The sequence below is a fragment of the Conger conger genome, chromosome 17, assembly GCF_963514075.1.
Source record: "Conger conger chromosome 17, fConCon1.1, whole genome shotgun sequence".
Classification (NCBI taxonomy): Eukaryota; Metazoa; Chordata; class Actinopteri; order Anguilliformes; family Congridae; genus Conger; species Conger conger.
Genome location: NC_083776.1, coordinates 16,077,009 through 16,099,248, shown reverse-complemented (window position 1 = coordinate 16,099,248; position 22,240 = coordinate 16,077,009). Strand labels below are relative to the sequence as shown.

General features: G+C 45.1%; 1 protein-coding gene across 1 annotated transcript; it reads right to left on the bottom strand.

The window, feature by feature from the left end:
- Window positions 1-292: 292 nt before the first annotated feature.
- LOC133116219 (mucin-5AC-like) lies at window positions 293-17,779 on the bottom strand. The gene is made up of 11 exons (XM_061225558.1): window positions 17,477-17,779; window positions 16,977-17,031; window positions 15,008-15,096; window positions 10,989-12,623; window positions 9,686-9,760; window positions 7,957-8,078; window positions 7,225-7,369; window positions 6,628-6,690; window positions 3,352-4,686; window positions 2,721-2,866; window positions 293-1,357 (listed from the first exon to the last, which is right to left on the bottom strand). The coding sequence occupies exons 1-10, from the start codon at window positions 17,744-17,746 to the stop codon at window positions 2,753-2,755; spliced, it is 3,903 nt and encodes a 1,300-aa protein (XP_061081542.1). The 5' UTR covers window positions 17,747-17,779; the 3' UTR covers window positions 293-1,357; window positions 2,721-2,752.
- Window positions 17,780-22,240: the final 4,461 nt, after the last annotated feature.

Here is a 22,240-nt window from a genome sequence, read left to right as displayed (position 1 = left end):
TTTATTACATGAAATTGCTAAAACAATTCAACCCAAAATATCTTGCAATGATTGACTTTTTGTACCAAAGTTCTAAGCACAACCATGCACCTTTCCATGATAAGCGTTTAAACATGACATTTTCCTAAACATAGACAAATCATGTATATTGCTAATCAATGCCGCCCCCCACCCAACACTCACCTGTTCAGCTAAACATGGTATTCCCTTCAACAGAACACCCCTGTATCACCTGTTCCCAAATAAGCCTGCAGTCCCAACTATTGTATCAGTCGGAATAGACTTATCTGTATTGTTTTGCAATGTCAAGAAAGTATAGTCCACAGGGGCCGATTAGGATGTATTTTTTCAAGCCATTGATGCCATTCAAATACTGCCATGTGGTCTACCTGTAACTTATTTGTGTGGTTAATAGTTTTTTGTATGTATCTCTCCTGTTTCCAAGAATAAGAGATGCTATGCATCAGACCTATGTTCAGTGAAGTTTGGTTAGAAAGAGTTACTAGGAGATAACATAAACCTTACATGTTGCACCTACTTTACTTTACACCTTAAACTTGTGCAAATGTATCACACAACTTACAAATACCATGCATTGTGTAAACTGACTGAGAATTAAACATGTATAATACAATATCCCCTCACAACACAAGCTCTTGTATTTGGAATGTGGAGGGTATGAAATTAAACTGCAAATTGTCCTTTTATTTCCCAAAGTATCAAAATAAATGAATTCAAGTTCCTGTTATTTTAGTTTGTACATATTAAAGAGTGGATACCACATCACTTGAATCCCTTGCCATAAGGCTGACATAACACTATCATACACATGACATACCTGTCACATGATGGTGTAACAAATGACATAAAATACTTTCATCTAAATTTTCTGGTAGCAACATGTCATAACATTTATTGATAAAAGTATTTATATCATTATATCAAGTGAGAGTTTTATATCATTTGACATCAACTGACATCATTTGACATCTTGTCACAGCTGTTATGTCCTGTGTATGACAGTGTTATGTCAGACTTATGACGAGGGGTTCAAGCAAAGTGTTACCAAAGAGTGTTCATTATTATGTTGCAAAAAAACTGTCACTGTTCACTGTCTTTGTATTGCCCTTCTTATTACTGATCTATAAATAAAATAATTGTGCATGTGTTATCCAATACATGATCCTGGTGCAAATCAGTTCAGTTGCTCCCTAGAAGGAAATCCAAAGCGATTGGCCACACTGGTTTCCAACTTTCCCAATCTGGAGTTGCTCCCTGGGACATGCTTGGATAGACGCGCCATCAAGTTCAAGCATGGGTTGAATCCATAATAAATCCAGGAGAAAACGAAAACAATCTGCACACATAGTATAGAATAGATACAATTAGCGAGAATGTTCACTTTCTATTATATTAAGCATAAGATCTCATTAACGAATACCTCATTTAAAAACAGTTAGTAAGCTGCTCAGCTTGACACAAAATATGAAGATATTATTAAAGCTTTTCACAATATATTTTAATTAACTAGCTTGGTTTTTTGAACACTATGTCTAACAAAGAGAATTAGGCTTTAGCCATTTGCATTTTCACTGGGCTTTAGCTTGCAACTTGAATGCTTTTTTCAATATGTTTAATCTACAAATCACAAACAATAAGTAAACTTCATGCACAATTTGCTAAAGATGAATTACTTGTTTACATGACTACATGACAACATATGAACTATATAACAAATTATTTATTGATCATTTACAAACATATTTAAATGATTTGTTAGTGAATAGTTCACTATTTACTAATGGCTTATAAATAACTTATAAGGGATTGTTATTATAAAGTGTTACCGACACATGAGAGTAAATGTATTGAAATAAAAATATATAGTTTTCCACAGTCTTTGAACAGAACATATATAGATTACTCTACATATATACTCTGTGAACAATTTATTTAGTAGACCTGTACACCAGCTTGTTAATGCATATATTTAATCAGCCAATCATGTGGCAGCAACTAAATGCATAAAAGCATGCAGACGTATGCATACCAGACAGGGTAATTTCAGTATCTTAGAACCTGCTGATCTCCTGTTATTTTCATGCACAACAGTCTCTAGAGTTTGCAGAGAATGGTGTGAAGAACTAAAAACATCCAGTGAGCAGCACTTCTGCGGGCAAAAGGGCCAGACTGGATGAAGCTGACAGGAATGTAAGAATAACGCAAATACCACACATTACAACAATGGTATGCAGAAGAGCATCTCTGAACACACAACACATTAAAGCTCTGTGGATAGGCTACAGCAGCAGTGCTCACTGAGTGTAGATTATAACATAACATGTAGATTATCATTTTATTATATGCAGCCTTTTTTTCTTCATTTTTATTAAGGGTGCCAATAATTCTTGAGCTGACTGTACAGACACACACATACCCACATGCACACATGCATACGCACACGTTTTTATGACACACAGTATGTTATGTAAAAAGGACTACACAACATGGCATGTTTGTTTGAATAGATCATTGTGGGAATTGTGGGAATTGGCTGCAAGTCAAGCCTGGTCAAGAATTCGCCCCATCTGTTTTCTGTCTTCAAGCACTCGTTTGATCCTCAGGCTGAATGTGTACTTTCTCTACGGAATTATTCTGCATCCTACCACTACCATGATAATGATGCACTGTAATTGTGCTCTGCTGAAAATGAATCTTACATGTGTGTCTGGTTTCAGTGGAGAGATCATTATCATCCTGGGAATGTGAAATGTTTTCTTATTATGGATGGTCTCCTTAGTGCTACGGTAACTAGGCGCTCATTCAAAATCTCCTGGTGGACTTCTTCAGTGATGGCACCTTTGATCTGAGAGAGTGAGAGAGAGTGAGAGAGAGAGTGAGAGAGAAAACATTGTCCGGAATATGGGGAATTTGTAATTCTGTGAAAATATCTGTTTATAATAATCAAAATTATTTATGATAATTATTTTTGTCTATTTTGTCCATGAAACTAGTGTAGTTAATAGAAGCAAAATAATAGGTACCTGGCCTTAACCTCAATTTAAATTCAGTTTTCTCTCATATTTTCAGCACAATATCAAGCTGACAAACAATTAATACATTTTCTTTTTTCACTCTTGTGTGGCAACAATCCCAGACGGCTCTAGCACCTTTTCAGTTATAACAGCCTGCTAATTTAGAAAATGGCTTCTACAGTACAAAACTACATGGCTTCTCTTATTCACACCAGTCCCATGAAAGCAGGGAGAAGCGAGGACATATGTAGTCTGATGAAGAAAAATCTGAGCTAGCCTGGCGACCTGCAGGATGCAATGGAGACCAGTCTCTCACCTGTCTCTGAGCCTGCTGTGGTGAGACTTTATCTGATGCCTGGGTCCACTTCTCCTCCTGTTGGAGAAACCCTGCAGACCCTCCTCCTCTCTTCTCCAATTGGTAGAGTATCTCAGCTCCTCCTCCTCTCTCCTCCAATTGGTAGAGTCTCTCAGCCCCTCCTCCTTCCTTCTCCCATTGGTAGAGTCTCTCAGCCCCTCCTCCTTCCTTCTCCCATTGGTGGGGGTTCTGGGCCCCTCCCCTCCCTCTCTGCAGGTAGAGGGACTCCATTTCTTGGGTTCTTGGTGGCATGTGATGGGATCTCTCTGGGGTGGGCAGGGTGGTGTAGCTGGGGCTCCAAGAGACTGAGATAGTGGGAGGGGTAGAGTGGCTGGGGATGAGACGGGTTAAGGTAGTGGGATGGGTAGTGTGGCCGGGGCTCAGAGAGACTGAGGTAGTGGGATGGGCAGAGTGGCTGGGGATGAGATGGGTTAAGGTAGTGGGATGGGTAGTGTGGCTGGGGCTCAGAGAGACTGAGGTAGTGGGATGGGTAGTGTGGCTGGGGATGAGATGGGTTAAGGTAGTGGGATGGGTAGTGTGGCCGGGGCTCAGAGAGACTGAGGTAGTGGGATGGGCAGAGTGGCTGGGGATGAGATGGGTTAAGGTAGTGGGATGGGTAGTGTGGCTGGGGCTCAGAGAGACTGAGGTAGTGGGATGGGTAGTGTGGCTGGGGATGAGATGGGTTAAGCTAGTGGGATGGGTAGTGTGGCTGAGGATGAGATGGGCTGTGGTAGTGGGATGGGTAGTGTGGCTGGGGATGAGATGGGCTGTGGTAGTGGGATGGGTAGTGTGGCTGGGGATGAGATGGGCTGAGGTAGTGGGATGGGTAGTGTGGCTGGGGATGAGATGGGCTGAGGTAGTGGGATGGGTAGTGTGGCTGGGGATGAGATGGGCTGTGGTAGTGGGATGGGTAGTGTGGCTGGGGCTGAGATGGGCTGAGGTAGTGGGATGGGTAGTGTGGCTGGGGATGAGATGGGCTGTGGTAGTGGGATGGGTAGTGTGGCTGAGGATGAGATGGGCTGAGGTAGTGGGATGGGTAGTGTGGCTGGGGATGAGATGGGCTGTGGTAGTGGGATGGGTAGTGTGGCTGGGGCTGAGATGGGCTGAGGTAGAGCAGGCCCCAGTCCCGGTTGTGGAGGAGGGCTCAGGGTGGTCGACCCCATGTACCCACATTGAGCTGGGCCTCATGGCGGAACTGGTGGAGCTGTGGGCAGCCCAGGAGTGGGCGGGGCTTGCAGCACTATTGGACCCCAGATGCTGCCACAGGCTCACCTGTTCCCCAAGCAGCTTCGACACCTGAGGGTACATCATTCACAATCAGGCCTTTAACCCAAGGTACATCATTCTCAATCAGGCATTTAACCTGAGGTACATCATTCACAATCAGGCCTTTAACCCGAGGTACTGTCACGTTTCATGTTTGTCACGTCATGTTTCATGTTTAGTTATTGTCATGTCACGTATTATGTTAGTCTAGTCTCGGCATGTTTTTATGTTTTATTTCTTGTTACGTTTCATTGTCTTGTCATGTTTCATGTTTAGTTCTTGTTATCATTTATTTCTTAGTCTTGCCATGTCATGTTATATAGTTTATTGTCATAATTTCGCAAACTTGTCATGTTAGTTTCATGTTATGTGGTTCTGTTCATTGTTTAGCATACACTTTTTTGTGTCTTTCTGCAAACCTTGCATTCCTGCTTTCTCTCACTCCCTTTCTGTCACTCACACCCTAATTGTTTCAATTTCCCTTGTCTTCTTACTAATCTACTAACTTTAGATCAGGATTGGGTAATACTAACATTCTAACCATGTGTTCATGTTACCTTACGTTTCTTGTGCATGTCATTGACTAATTTACTAATGCTAGGGCAGGATAGGTTTATTACTCACGATTACTAATTACCGTGTTAACTTGTCAATCCTCCACACCTGATTTCCATTCTCATGCTGCTCTCAAGCTAATTGTCTGCACCTGTCTACACCTGCATATAAGCTCAGTTCCATGTCTTGTCTTTGCTAAATTGTTGCCCCCCGCTCGTCAGTGCACTTTTGAGTGTTTTTGTCAAGCCATTGTCTACCTGTTACGATCCAAGCCTGTTTATTGACCAAAGATTATTGACTTCTGCTTTGTTGACCATTGCCTGTCTGTACCATGACTTTGCCTGCTGTCTTTGATGGGACTTTATTACACCCCTGTTTCTGAGTTGTGCATTTTGGGTCCAACCCCCCACGCACCCGTCTCAGGTACATCATTCACAATCAGGCCTTTCACCTGAGGGTACATCATTCACAATCAGGCCTTTAACCTGAGGGTACACCATTCACAATCAGGCCTTTAACCCCAGGTATATCATTCACAATCAGGCCTTTAACCTGAGGGTACATCATTCACAATCAGGCCTTTAACCCGAGGGTACATCATTCACAATCAGGCCTTTAACCTGAGGGTACATCATTCACAATCAGGCCTTTAACCTGAGGGTACATCATTCACAATCAGGCCTTTATCCTGAGGGTACATCATCACTATCAGGCATTTAGCCTGAGGGTACATCATTCACAATCAGGCCTTTATCCTGAGGGTACATCGTCACTATCAGGCCTTTAACAGATTTCAGTATCCCTGAGGGTTCACATATCTTACCTCCTCTCACACAGTCTAAACTTCCAGCTGAATATTTACTGAAGCACAGCACCTGGCTCAGTGGCAGTGCCCCTGCCTGGGAAACAAACCTGCAACCTCCCAGTTATATGTCCAGTTAACTAAACCCTGTACCACACTGCCATCCCAAGGCACACCTATTCTGAGATGGAGAGGGGACAGTGAAACGAGAGGATCTGCTATCACTGGACTGAAGACTGATACCAGAGAATCTGCTATCGCTGATCTGAAGACTGATACCAGATAATCTGCTATCGCTGATCTGAAGACTGATACCAGAGAATCTGCTATCGCTGATCTGAAGACTGATACCAGAGAATCTGCTATCGCTGATCTGAAGACTGATACCAGAGAATCTGCTATCGCTGATCTGAAGACTGATACCAGAGAATCTGCTATCGCTGATCTGAAGACTGATACCAGAGAATCTGCTATCGCTGATCTGAAGACTGATACCAGAGAATCTGCTATCGCTGATCTGAAGACTGATACCAGAGAATCTGCTATCGCTGAACTGAAGACTGATACCAGAGGATCTGCAATCGCTGATCTGAGGAGGAGAAAGAGACACTCACCGGCTCCTTCAGAGGCACATTGGAGCCACCGTGCAGTCTGTCCAGGGCGTGTGCATGGATACCCTATGATAATAACCACAGGTTACAAAGTACCACAACTGTGCACCATCACCACACAGGCAGTGTTTAATTGGGTAATGATCTGCTTTAATTGGTCAAATAAGTGCAGAATAACAAAGACCAGGAATGAATATCACTTATATACAATGCCCTCCATAATGTTTTGGACAAGGAAAATGATTTCCTCAGATTAATTAATAATATTTTTGTTTATACATTTTGGTTTGAGTTCAACAGGAAAATTTGTCAGGAGAAACAATTCTTTCCAGAAAAAACACTTTTTTTTTTTTAGTACAAATCTCAAATCGTGGAGTACAGAGGCAAATAAATAAATGATGGGTCTTTGTCCCAAACATTATAAAGGGCACTGTATATGCTGTATGTAGATTTATACATATGAACACACAGATACAAACTCTTTCTCTCTCCTTTTTGTAATTCAAATCATGTTGTTTAGACGACACAGAACCAAGCTATAATATATGCATTAAAACAAGGAATTTGAACGTGTGAGCAGTTGCAGTTCCTGACACTGACCATGGGGTGGCGATAGAGGCCAGCAGAGCGGGCGGAACGCATCTGCTGGTCTAGGAGGTAGAGACGCGTGTCCTGCTGCCACTCAAGCTGCAGGAGCTGGTGTCTCACTGCACTGCGCAGATACTGCAGCCGTTCCACCTCTTCCCTGTACACACACACACACACATACACACACAGACACACACATATGTACAAATGCCCACCCACACACACGTGCACAGCATACACACACACACGCGCACACACAATGCAGAAAGAGAGACATTTAGATGTTAAGGAGAAGGAGCTGGTCTATAGAATGAGAAGCTGGTCTATAACGTGTGTGGTGGAATGAGGAGCTAGTCTATAACGTCTGTGGTAGAATGAGGAGCTGGTCTATAATGTGTATGGTAGAATGAGGAGCTGGTCTATAACGTGTGTGGTAGAATAGGGAGCTAGCCTATTGTGTGTGGTAGAATAATGATCTGGTCTATAATGTGTCTGGTAGAATAATGATCTGGTCTATAATGTGTGTGGTAGAATAAGGATCTGGTCTATAATGTGTCTGGTAGAATAATGATCTGGTCTATAATGTGTGTGGTAGAATAAGGAGCTGGTCTCTGGCTGGTCTATAATGTGTGTGGTAGAATAAGGAGCTGGTCTCTGGCTGGACTATAATGTGTGTGGTAGAATAGGGGGCTGGTCTCTGGTTGGGCTATAATGTGCTTTGGTGGTCCCTGTAAGGGGACCCACCTTTCCTGCCGGGTCCGGTACACTTGCTCATGCTGCCTCATCAGGGTCAGCTCCAGATCCATCATCTGAGTCCGGAACAGATTCAGACTCCTCCTCATCTGCTGCACCTCCTCCAAGGTGCTCTGGGAGAGGAGGAGAGGGGAGGAGAAACAGTGTGTGACACACAGCCACAGGATGCCTACATAATATATCTGCATGATCTCTGTTAGAGAGCGCATGCTAGCTGTGTTCAGTTCAGTTCAGTTTATTCTTTGTCCCAAAGGGGCAATTTGTTTGCAGCAGGACCACACACATACCACACAACAATAGGCATTACACAATACAGACACACAGACAGATTATGCACAAGAAGGATAATAAATAGTTCAGTTAGCCACTGCACCTACACAACATATCTGCATGACCTCTGTTAGAGAGTGTATGCTATGCTAGCTGCTTGAGACTAATAAAGAATTATATTGAGTTTGGGTGTGCAGGCCCTATTTTAATTTTTATCTTGTAGGGGGTCCCCAATAGGCACTCAAGTGGCACAGCCAATTGACTAATTGTACAATATATTTCCAAATTGAATTTATAAAACACAATGCCCAGTAATGCTTGCCTCTTCCTACCACTAAAGTGTACCTATTGCTTAGTTTACCCAAAAGCGAAATAGTATCTAGCACCTTATCAAGTCGGTCTTGAAAGCCCCCCAGTGTTTCTGCTTCCACTACATGTCCTGGTAAGCTATTCCACACAGTGAAAACAACTTTGTGAGAAAAAAATACTTGTCAGTGTGGAATTTATCCTGTGCTAATTTCCATTTTTTCCCCCTCGTTCTGTTAACCGAGCTCACCCTGACTAATCGCCTGTAGTTCACTTTGTTAATCCCTTTAATGAATTTAAAAGCCTCAGTCAAATCCTATAGTACAAAAGACCGGTGTGACTGCAGGTTTCTGTTTTTGCCCGGCGGCAAGACACTTGTCTTGGCTGAAGTTGATGATTAGTTATTTGTGTAATCATTAATTCATTTTTTGTGCAAGTTAAATGTTGTATAATTGTTCTCATTTCTGATGCAGTCATTTCCAAATGCTCTTAACCAAACCTTTCACGTCCCTGTAACAACATTTAAAAATACTGCAGCATGTCCACAGTAGTAAATAATCAAACAGAATTTAACACAAGTTGTAAAATCATCATCTGTGTTTAATTAGTGGCAGTTACTTAGTGGACTAAGAGTATTGAGGTGGTGTGAATAGCATAACTTTTGAGAAGAAGAGGCCATTGCTACCTCTAGCTGGTGGAGGACTGAAATTCAATGGGAGAAAACTGGTGGCCCTAAAGCCGGTTACGTACTCTATGCAAGGAACACAGACATGTGCAACAATGTACGGGACTTTTCTCACGCCCTTGTGTAGCAAAATGTGCAGTCCAAGTTTTGTAACATAAAACAAACGTGTGCTGCAATTCCATGCATTACAGTTGAGGCGCTAATTGTAAACCGGAAAAACTGCTCTACTACACACGAAGAAGTAATCATTTCTGCTCACAACCACCAGATTTTCTCAGGCTGGCACCTTGTAGATTGGCAGTACAGCCTCATAGGGCTAAAAAAACAGTAAACAAGCAGATGTTATATAAAGCAAAGAGCTTGTGTATGTCCCGGGTCCGTGTTCTCATTTGCGTTCCTTGCATAGAGTATGTTTCGGCTTAATACTGAGCCATTAGCCTGCAGGACATCTGGCCATACCTTGTACAGAGCCATGACAGGGGCCTGTGGTCCCCTGACTGGGACAGTGAGGCTTCCTTCTAGCAGAGATGTGCGCTGCACAAGAAGATAAAATCAACACACTCAGAAATCAGCACACCGCTTCAGACAATCCCTGAGCACAAGGGTTTATATGCCACCCTGGACTGTGTGACCATGGTAACTGGTCTCGGTACACTCAGCAATGGAGCTTCCTGGATTTGGGAATCTTGACTGTGACTGAAGCCATGAGGCTCTGTGGCCTTACGGGCAGTATTGTGTGGAAGGGGCGGCCTGTAGCGTAGTGGTTAAGGTAAATGACTGGGACATGCAAGGTCGGTGGTTCTAATCCCAGTGTAGTCACAATAAGATCCGCACAGCCATTGGGCCCTTGAGCAAGGCCCTTAACCCTGCATTACTCCAGGGGAGGATTGCCTCCTGCTTAGTCTAATCAACTGTACGTCACTCTGGATAAGAGCGTCTGCCAAATGCCAATAATGTAATGTAATGTAACAGACCCTAGGCTGAAAAAAACACCTTTGCTGCACCAAAGGCATTTGCCTTGATGCCTTGCTGCCAGATTAGTCACTTTCCTTCAAAGATGTCTTCGGAGGTGCTTAGGCAGCATCAGGGCAGCATGTAATGAAACACACTTCGAAGGCCGGAAGACGTCAGAGTCATGAAATATGTTAGTTCAGTGTGTCAAGTAATTAAACTTTCGAGCTCACTGTGTACTTGCACTTGTGGACAAGCTTTTTTACAGTTCTGTGCAAGCTTTCTGTGTTTTCAGCTTCCAGAATGTACCTTAGAAAGCATCTTGTTTTGCAATCTTTTGATTGGGACGGCACTCGATGCCTTCCTGTTTTAGAATACTCTCGAAGAAGGCAGCATTTTTGTGGTTTGAGATGTAGCCTCTGTGAACAGCCAGCGGACCAACCCACAGGGGTAACTAAAACCCATGATACAGAACAGGGCAAAAGTGAGCAAAGTGAGCAAAGTGAGCAACCTAGTGAACACTCCATGTTGCTGCTGATTGGTCCCTTGACACTCTGTTAAGTCTGAGAGACAGTGAGTGAACACATGAAGCAGGCATTTAGCAGCCACTCATCACTTACTGTCTACTCTATGAGTAGTTCATTAATGCTATTCTCTATTTTATGACTGTGTGTTGTGTCTGTTGTACCAGTAGCAGACAATACAAGATGTCTTCTGGCTTCCTAATAAGCCAAATTAATTTAGGAGAGAGAGAGAGCGCAATAGATAAAGACAGGCAAACATACAGAGAGAGAGAGTGAGAGAGTCTCACCTGATTCAGGCTCTGCACAGTGCTCTGGATGTTCTGAAGGACGTGTGTCAGGTACGTCTCTGTGCAGGAGAGCAGGGGTGACGGGTGTGGCTGTGTAGGGGGGGTGCTTTGGTAAAGCCAGGGCTCAGCAGCAGGATATGGATTGCCACAGGGGAGGAAAGAATATGTATTGTACAGAGCAGAGCTGAGGTTGGGGTTAGGGGTGCTGTGGAGGTTGGTATGAGGTTGGCTGTAGGGGGCACTGTGGAGGTTGGTTTGTGGTGAGCTGTAGTGGGCACCATGGACATTGATACCCAGTGGACTGTAGGGCGGCCTGTGGAGGTTGGTATAAGGTGGGCTATAGTGGGGACTGTGGAGGTTGGTATGAGGTGGGCTATAGGAGGTTCTCTGTAGGTTGGCATGAGGTGAGCTGTAGTGGAAACCATGAACATTGATACCTGGTGGACTGTAGGCCGTCCTGTGGAGGTTGGTATGAGGTGGGCTATAGGGGGTTCTCTGTAGGTTGGTATGAGGTGGGCTATAGGGGGTTCTCTGTAGGTTGGTATGAGGTGGGCTATAGAAGGTTCTCTGTAGGTTGGTAGGAGGTGAGCTATAGTGGAAACCATGGACATTGATATCCGGTGGACTGTAGGGCATCCTGTGGAGGTTGGTATGAGGTGGGCTATAGGGGGTTCTCTGTAGGTTGGTATGAGGTGGGCTGTAGTGAGCATTGTAGAGGTTGAGATTGGGTGTGCTTTTGGAGGCATTATGGAGGTTGATGTCAGGTGAGCTGTACGGGACTCTGTGGAGCAAACTGGGAAGGCTGCAGGTCGTGTGCTCACCCAGGCCCTGTGCGGCCTGGCCTGAGGAGGCTCTCTGCAAGGAGGTGAAGTTTCGACTCAGGTAGGAGGGCGTGTACAGGAGGGGGTAGGGGCGCACCCTACTGATAACATTTGGCATCGCCCCGGACATGCTGGGGAGGAAGTTCTGCACCTCCTCTCTGATGGCCCCCATCCCTCCTCGTCCCTCATGGGAAGTGAAAGTACTTGGGTGCACCATGTGTGCGGGGCCAGGCGGGGCAGCAGGCACAGAGGGCCTCCCTATGTCTCTCCGCAGGTCCCTGGACCTGGCCCAGGCCTTCTGCACCCGCTCATCATGCAAGGAGCGGGCTTTCAACTCTGCCCGCTGCAAGGTCAACTGCACCCGACCCACCAGGTCCAAAACTGGATCTATAGGAGAGTCGGGCTCAAGTGTAATACCTGGATCTTTAGGAGAGGAAAGTGCAGTGATGCGTCTAAGCACTTTAGTAGGGGGGAGTAGAGTAATGGGTTGAAGAACTTCAGGAGAGTGGAGTACAGAGACATATCTCACTTCCATGGCAGGCACAAGTTGATCAGAGATAGGTGGCTTGTTGTCTTGCTCCTCTTTATCTGGGGATTTGGGGATCTGGTTGGGGGAGGGTTCAAGGATCTGTTCCTGGACCTTGGGCTCACTCTGTTCTTTCAGGACTTGGGGGTCCAGCGGGATGCTGGGGGTGGGGGCCACGCCCTCCTGGTGGTCACGGAAACTGATGTTTGAGGTCGCCAGGGTTCTGGGGTCCAGAGCGTTGGATGTTGCTGTGTTCCCACCATCACAGCTGTCTGAGCTCTCCTGCACCTGATTGACCAACCAGAGCACTGCATTTTCCAGTGTGAATTCCATTAGCTTATTACACTGCTCTGACGTCCGAGTAGGTACATTTTATCTTCTAGCTTGCCTCTTTGAACTTGCCTACCTTAGAAGCACTGTCCTTTTTGTGTTTGAAATACAATAGGCTCCAGAATTATTGCCACCCTTGGAAAATATGCAAAATAATTTCTGTATACTAAAAGATACATTTATTGACATAAGTTTTATTTTCCAGCATTTGTAAAGTCGAGCACTTTTTTAATGATTCAACAGAATCAACCAATTCCTTACCCCTGGCAAAGATGACAGCTATGAATCTTTTTGAGAATTTGTGATAAGGTTAGAGAACACATTTGGAGGGATTTTTGATTATTCCTCCATGCAGAACTCTTTACAATCATTGCCATCCTTGGGATACCACAGTTCAGATCATAGGTTTTTCGTGAGATTTATGTCTGGAGCCTGAGATGGCTATTGCAGAACATGGTTACATGGTTACGGATTTTGATGTATGGTTGGAGTCTACCTATGACCAAGACTCAACTTCTAGCAGAGGCACCCAGATTTTCTGCCAAGGTGCCCTGGTACTTTGTTGAATCCATTGTGCCATTGATGTTAAATAGTGTTCCCGGACCACTGGCAGCAAAGCTCCAAATCTCCGAAAACATCAATGACCCACCGCAATGTTTGACAGAAGGTATGATGTGCTTTTCCTTGTATGGATTTTGCCGCCAAACATGTTGATTGTCTGTATGGCCACAAAGTTGAATTTTGGTCTCATCTGACCATAGCACTCTATTCTAGTCATAATTCCAGGTTTGGCAAACTCATTACGCTCGGTTTTGTGCATTCTGCTCAGTAAGGGCTGTCTCATTGCCACCCTTCCAAAGAGTTTGCTTGTATCCAGGTGCCATTCTATCATGTTTTTTAGACTTGGTGACCTCAAGACACAACCAATTTCTGTAATTCTTAAATTGCTATTCTTGGGTTACTTATGGCCTCCCTCATGGTCTTCCTTGCCGTCCGTGGGCATGATATGCACTTGCATCCTCTTCCTGGCAAGTTTGCACCCATTCCATATGTTTTACACATTTTAATTATTTCCCTTACAATGCTAAGTGGTATGTTTAACAGTTAATGTATTATTTGTACTGATTACCCTACTTATAGTCAATAACGTGATTGTCAATTATCATCTGTGTCTTACGAATTGACAGTTCTTTGGATTTTCCCATGCTGATGGTTGACAATGGGATTTTGCATGCTTGTTACCTCATTTTTATACTTGGATTAAGTAAATTAAAGTAAAATTGTATTGCAAATTCCACTTTTTCAGAAAGAATTAGATTACTAAATAGAAAACATTGAAACATGACAGTAAATGTATTGAAATAAAAGTATATAGTTTTCCTGTAAGTTTGAACATAAAATATACATCATTATCCATGTTGTCTATTATATCCATTTTTATGAAGGGTAGCAATAAATCTGGAGCCTAGTGCTTATCCCTGATGAAAACATAATGCCAAAATAAAATAGAATTGTCCAATAATATTATGATATTTCTTCCTTTTTTTCACCAAGTGTGGCTGGAATTTTATCCCAATTACGGCTCCTACAAATCTAAGTACCTAAGCATTATGGTGACGTAGAGTCTGAGAGCATGAATATGCAGCAGAACAAACAGGCAGAACAGAACAGACCTGTCTGTCCTGCTACCTCTGGGCACCTGCCCGCCAAACCCCCAAACTGCTCTGCCCCCTGGTGGTGGAAAGGGCTTCTCACTACAGTCAGGGCAGAAACCAAAGCACCATGGCTCTTCTGGCCCTCTTTACCTATCCCCTTTCTTTCTCCTTGAATTTCCATCTTGTAAAGAAAAGTCATTGGTATAGTTACTGTATGCTATAGGCATAGTGTAACAATGGGCTAGCTGTGTAGTGGTGTTTACTTTTGTAAATTTGGTTAACTTATCACTTTATTAATCCTACTTTATTATGACATTATAAACATGACTTCTGTGCCTTCTTATTTGTACTGCACCATTTTCTCTCAGAGCTCATATTGATATTGAACACTGATATTCTGTGTAAATGCAGGTTGTTCTGGATAAGTGTGTCTGCTAAATGATGGTAATGTAATACTGTAGCATGAGATATGGCCTTCTCGGCTACATACATTAAACTGGAGCATTAATTAATCAATGTGAAGTATTCACAGGACATAATTCAACATGACTGTTCAACCACAGTTTTTTTTTTCTCTCTGAAGCCAAGCCTGTCAGACAGGAATGCTACGAATGGAGTGCGCCTACAGGCCAGAGCTCAGTTCGCAGGTTTGGACAGAGGCACAGTCCCAGAAAACAGCGCGCTTACCTTGAGACGTAGAGCGGAGTCGTCTACGGAAGTGTCCACTGTGAGGTCACCGCCGAGAGGCTGCTGACTGGCCATTCTCATGTGTTCATCTGCTTACAGACAGACAGACAAACAGGCAGAGTCAGAGGACAGCAGTCTGCTTCTAGCGCATGGCAACTGTGCCACACCCCTGACTCTCTGCCGGAATTACAAAATATATTCTACGTGATAATGCACATGGACATTTATTCATGAGCATACCATAGAAGCTCAGATGTGCAGCATTTATGAATGTGGCTGGTTCTCTGGAACTATCTGTGTTTATAACTTTGAAGGTGGGGTCAAAATAATCCAGTTGGAATTCAAATAATTCAGACTGAATAATTGCATTACTCTAGACTTATTTCTTTTAAACAGGCTCTCATTTTGTACCTATTGTTTTATAAGTTAAAAGTCAATAAATAAGCCTGGAATGGATCTCAGCATCTCACCAACGGTCTCAAAAACAATACAGTATTTATTTAAATATGGTTGTCATTGCCTTCTAAGGCAACAAAATGCATTCTCTGCATTTCACCCATTGTAGTTACCACAGCCACAGTGCAGCGCCCAGGGACAAACTCCAATTCTGAGGCCAGGGCCTTAGGCAAGGGCAACAGCAGGAGCACACCAAGGGGCAATTTAGACTCTCCAATTAACCTAACCTGCATGTCTTTGGACTGTGGGAGTAATTTGGAGTACCCGGAGGAAACCCACGCAGACACAGGGAGAACATGCACAGAACTCCACACAGAAGGGCCGGGCTGAGCTCAAACCCAGGTCTTTCTTGCTGTGAGGCAACTGGACTACCATAATGGCCTCTATTAATTACACATAATTAAGGATATAAGTGTGTCAACTACAGAGAAACTGGAAACCCTTGACCAAGAAAAACAAAAGGTAGAAGTATATGCAGACTGGACTCTGAGTTCAAAGGAAGTAAGGGATGCTTCAAGCGATGGCATACAGCATACATACTTACCATCAGCGAGGGAACAGTGAAAATCGGACAGTAGTCTGCCAACCCAGCTGCTTCTAGCATTGCGAATGAATAAAAGCATCTCCCTACCGTGCTACTTCATTAACGAAACAATGAATGTGCTGCCCAACGCGTTAAAACAAGTTCTTTAATTTGAGAAGGAATTGTTTTTATGGGCATGATGTTCCTCTCCTGCCGAACATCATGCCCAAACTTGCAGGTTTTAACAGAGTTATAGAGGGAGAGGTGAGGGCTGTACTTCCTGATTTCTTCAATGAAAAGTGGCACTCCATTTAATGCTCACTTTATTATCACTGTGTTGATGGAGAACGTATGTACGTATATTGTACAATGAGCAGCTTGAAAAGGTTTAATTGCATAAGCTATGTCTGGGCCTGGCTGCAGGACACAGAGCTGTGTTAACGCACATAAATGTGCTCTGAAAGGCTGATGTAAATTACATCAGCGCATCACTGCAGGTGAGTGTCTCAGTCCCTTCCGCACCAGTGGAGAGATATTTTAATAAGCAATGAAAACTAAACAAGCCTTTTCATTTTCATATTGCCCTGGCAGAAGATATACAAAGGAAAGGCATATATGCTGATCAAAGGGCATATTTTAGCACTGAAGAAGCACATGTCCACAGTTTTTGAGCTAGAAACATGTAAAATGTAGCATTTAAACTGTTCTATTGTAATACATGAAAGACAGGCCATTTTACATGACACTGTATTTTCATGGAAGACAGCCTATCGGTTTTCAAAGAGGTAAGTCCAGGTTGAGGGCTATTTTTATTTCATCAAGATGGCAGTGGAATCTGACAGGCAAATGCTGCCAGTTTGTGAGACAAATACTGTAATTTCCATGCAGTAGCCGTATGATAATTTGTATAATAACTATCCACATTCCCATTTCTTCCTTTCTACCAAAGACAAATACACCATATGTGTCAAAACTGTCCCACAAACTTACCTTGGCCAGTTTCACCAGGGCTGCAGATCTCTGCGAAGCACTTGCGTTCATCAATCTGTACCAAACAGTTAAAGGAGGTTAGTGTTTCTGTCAGGGAATGATTTCTGAGGAACAGAAAGTTTACAGCGGTTTTCCTTATCTCATACACAGATGGCATGCCTCTTCTTGAACAGAAATGAATAACCAGTTGAACGATGGGGGCCATGCCAGTTTCTTTCCCAGGTGAACATGCCTCTGTGATTAGGGCATCATTAATGAACTTAGCATTTCTTTCTAAGATGAAAGATATGGCAATGATATGCTAACAGAGAGGCTGACAGGCCTATAGAAAGGGAATGTGCAACAAAATAATATGTGGAGTTTGCAGTATATCTGTATCCTATGTCATCAAGGCATTTAGATTTGTGATGAAAACATGAGGGTTGACTGAATTTACATACATAGCACTAGCTAACATAGCGAACTAGGGAATACTCCACTTTCAACTTTCCAGGCCCCACCTTCAACTCTGTAGACTCCACCTTCAGATGAAGAGGCACCGCCTTCAGTTGCACATGCCCCACCTTCAACTCTGTAGGCTCTGCCTTCAGTTGCATAGACTCCAGCTTCAACTGTGGAGGCTCCACCTTCAGAGGAACAGGCTCCACCTTCAACTGTGTAGACTGCACCTTCAGATGAACAGGCTCTGCCTTCAGTTGCACCTGCCCCACCTTTAACTGTGTAGACTCCACCCTTAGAGGCTCCACCTTCAACTGTGTAGACTCCACCATCAGAGGAACAGGCTCTGCCTTCAGTTGCACATGCCCCACCTTCAACTCTGTAGGCTCCACCTTCAGTTGCATAGACTGCACCTTTAACTGTGTAGACTCCACCTTCAGAGGAACAGGCTCAACCTTCAACTGTGTAGACTCCACCTTCAGATGAACAGGCTCCGCCTTCAGTTGCACATGCCCCACCTTCAACTCTGTAGGCTCCACCTTCAGTTGCATAGACTGCACCTTTAACTGTGTAGACTCCACCTTCAGAGGAACAGGCTCAACCTTCAACTGTGTAGACTCCACCTTCAGATGAACAGGCTCCGCCTTCAGTTGCACATGCCCCACCTTCAACTCTGTAGGCTCCACCTTTAGTTGCACATGCCCCACCTTCAACTCTGTAGGCTCCACCTTCAGTTGCATAGACTGCACCTTTAACTGTGTAGACTCCACCTTCAGAGGAACAGGCTCAACCTTCAACTGTGTAGACTCCACCTTCAGATGAACAGGCTCCGCCTTCAGTTGCACATGCCCCACCTTCAACTCTGTAGGCTCTGCCTTCAGTTGCATAGACTGCACCTTTAATTGTGTAGACTCCACCTTCAGAGGAACAGGCTCAACCTTCAACTGTGTAGACTCCACCTTCAGATGAACAGGCTCCGCCTTCAGTTGCACATGCCCCACCTTCAACTCTGTAGGCTCCACCTTTAGTTGCACATGCCCCACCTTCAACTCTGTAGGCTCCACCTTCAGTTGCATAGACTGCACCTTTAACTGTGTAGACTCCACCTTCAGAGGAACAGGCTCAACCTTCAACTGTGTAGACTCCACCTTCAGATGAACAGGCTCCGCCTTCAGTTGCACATGCCCCACCTTCAACTCTGTAGGCTCCACCTTTAGTTGCACATGCCCCACCTTCAACTCTGTAGGCTCCACCTTCAGTTGCATAGACTGCACCTTTAACTGTGTAGACTCCACCTTCAGAGGAACAGGCTCAACCTTCAACTGTGTAGACTCCACCTTCAGATGAACAGGCTCCGCCTTCAGTTGCACATGCCCCACCTTCAACTCTGTAGGCTCTGCCTTCAGTTGCATAGACTGCACCTTTAATTGTGTAGACTCCACCTTCAGAGGAACAGGCTCAACCTTCAACTGTGTAGACTCCACCTTCAGATGAACAGGCTCCGCCTTCAGTTGCACATGCCCCACCTTCAACTCTGTAGGCTCCACCTTTAGTTGCACATGCCCCACCTTCAACTCTGTAGGCTCCACCTTCAGTTGCATAGACTGCACCTTTAACTGTGTAGACTCCACCTTCAGAGGAACAGGCTCAACCTTCAACTGTGTAGACTCCACCTTCAGATGAACAGGCTCCGCCTTCAGTTGCACATGCCCCACCTTCAACTCTGTAGGCTCTGCCTTCAGTTGCATAGACTCCAGCTTCAACTGTGGAGGCTCCACCTTCAAAGGAACAGGCTCCACCTTCAACTGTGTAGACTCCACCTTCAGACGAACAGGCTCTGCCTTCAGTTGCACCTGCCCCACCTTTAACTGTGTAGACTCCACCTTTAGAGGCTCCACCTTCAACTGTGTAGACTCCACCATCAGAGGAACAGGCTCTGCCTTCAGTTGCATAGACTCCACCTTCAACTGTGTAGACTGCACATTCAGAGGAACAGGCTCTGCCTTTAGTTGCACATGCCCCACCTTCAACTCTGTAGGCTCCACCTTCAGTTGCATAGACTGCACCTTTAACTGTGTAGACTCCACCTTCAGAGGAACAGGCTCAACCTTCAACTGTGTAGACTCCACCTTCAGATGAACAGGCTCCGCCTTCAGTTGCACATGCCCCACCTTCAACTCTGTAGGCTCCACCATCAGCTGCATAGACTCCGCCTTAAACTGTGTCGACTCCACCTTCAGATGAACAGGCTCCGCCTTCAGTTGCACATGCCCCACCTTCAACTCTGTAGGCTCCACCTTTAGTTGCACATGCCCCACCTTCAACTCTGTAGGCTCCACCTTCAGTTGCATAGACTGCACCTTTAACTGTGTAGACTCCACCTTCAGAGGAACAGGCTCAACCTTCAACTGTGTAGACTCCACCTTCAGATGAACAGGCTCCGCCTTCAGTTGCACATGCCCCACCTTCAACTCTGTAGGCTCTGCCTTCAGTTGCATAGACTGCACCTTTAACTGTGTAGACTCCACCTTCAGAGGAACAGGCTCAACCTTCAACTGTGTAGACTCCACCTTCAGATGAACAGGCTCTGCCTTCAGTTGCACGTGCCCCACCTTCAACTCTGTAGGCTCCACCTTTAGTTGCATAGACTGCACCTTTAACTGTGTAGACTCCACCTTCAGAGGAACAGGCTCAACCTTCAACTGTGTAGACTCCACCTTCAGATGAACAGGCTCTGCCTTCAGTTGCACATGCCCCACCTTCAACTCTGTAGGCTCTGCCATCAGTTGCATAGTTTCCACCTTCAACTGTGGAGGCTCCATCATCAGATGAACAGGCTCCACCTTCAACTGTGTAGACTCCACCTTCAGATGAACAGGCTCTGCCTTCACATGCACATGCCCCACCTTTAACTGTGTAGACTCCATCTTCAGAGGCTCCACTTTCAACTGTGTAGACTCCAACTTCAGAGGAACAGGTTCTGCCTTCAGTTGCACATGCCCCATATTCAACTCTGTAGGCTCCGCCTTCAGTTGCGTAGACTGCACCATCAACTGTGGAGGCTCCACCTTCAGAGGAACAGACTCCACCTTCAACTCTGTAGGCTCTGCCTTCAGTTGCACATGCCCCACTTTCAACTCTGCAGGCTCTGCCATCAGTTGTATAGACTCCACCTTCAACTGTGGAGGTTCCACCTTCAGAGGAACAGGCTCAACCTTAAACTGTGTAGACTCCACCTTCAGATGAACAGGCTCTGCCTTCAGTTGCACGTGCCCTACTTTCAACTCTGTAGGCTCTGCCATCAGTTGTATAGACTCCACCTTCAACTGTGGAGGCTCCACCTTCAGAGGAGCAGGCTCAACCTTAAACTGTGGAGGCTCCTTCATCACATTAAAAGGCTCCACCTTCAAATGTGTAGACTCCACCTTCAGATGAACAGGCTCTGCCTTCAGTTGCACATGCCCCACCTTTAACTGTGTAGACTCCACCTTCAGAGGAACAGACTCCACCTTCAACTGTGTAGACTCCACCTTCAGATGAACAGGCTCTGCCTTCAGTTGCACATGCCCCACCTTCAACTCTGTAGGCTCCGCCATCAGCTGCATAGACTCCGCCTTCAACTGTGGACGCTCCATCATCAGATGAACAGGCTCCACCTTCAACTGTGTAGACTCCACCTTCAGATGAACAGGCTCTGCCTTCACATGCACATGCCCCACCTTTAACTGTGTAGACTCCACCTTCAGAGGCTCCAGCTTCAACTCTGTAGGCTCCGCCTTTAGTTGCACATGACCAACCTTCAACTCTGTAGGCTCCACCTTCAGTTGCGTAGACTGCACCGTCAACTGTGGAGGCTCCACCTTCAGAGGAACAGACTCCACCTTCAACTCTGTAGGCTCCGCCACCAGTTGCACATGCCCCACCTTCAACTCTGTAGGCTCCACCATCAGATGCACATGCCCCACCTTCAACTCTGTAGGCTCCGCCATCAGTTGCATAGTTTCCACCTTTAACTGTGTAGACTCCACCTTCAGAGGAACAGGCTCAACCTTCAACTGTGTAGACTCCACCTTCAGATGAACAGGCTCCGCCTTCAGTTGCACGTGCCCCACCTTCAACTCTGTAGGCTCCACCTTTAGTTGCACATGCCCCACCTTCAACTCTGTAGGCTCCACCTTCAGTTGCATAGACTGCACCTTTAACTGTGTAGACTCCACCTTCAGAGGAACAGGCTCAACCTTCAACTGTGTAGACTGCACCTTCAGAGGAACAGGCTCTGCCTTCAGTTGCACATGCCCCACCTTCAACTCTGTAGGCTCTGCCTTTAGTTGCACATGCCCCACCTTCAAGTCTGGAGGCTCCACCTTCAATATTCTAGGCTCCACCTTCAACTGTGTAGACTCCACCTTTAGATGGACAGGCTCCACCTTCAGTTGCACAGACTCCACCTTCAACTCTGGAGGCTCCACCTTCTGTTGCACAGACTCGACATTCAACTTTGCAGACTCCGCCTCCATAGACTCCGCCTCTGTAGGTTCCGCATTGCTGCTCCTGATTCTCTGCCGGGGATTTGGCACTTGGGAGTAGAGCCGGGAGAAGGTGTTAGTCACTGTGCTCAGAGCTTTAATCTGCTGGAATCGCTCTGCAAGAGAAGAACACAGAATTTCACTCAAAAACGCCAATGCAGGGGGCTCATCCTGTTAAAGCACTATTCTAGTGTATGGATAAGCTCTATGGTCTAACTGTGGACTGTTAGTGGACTGTTCTAGTGCATCGGTGGGATATTTTTTGCTATGCAGTGGAGACTTGAAATATGGAAATGACCG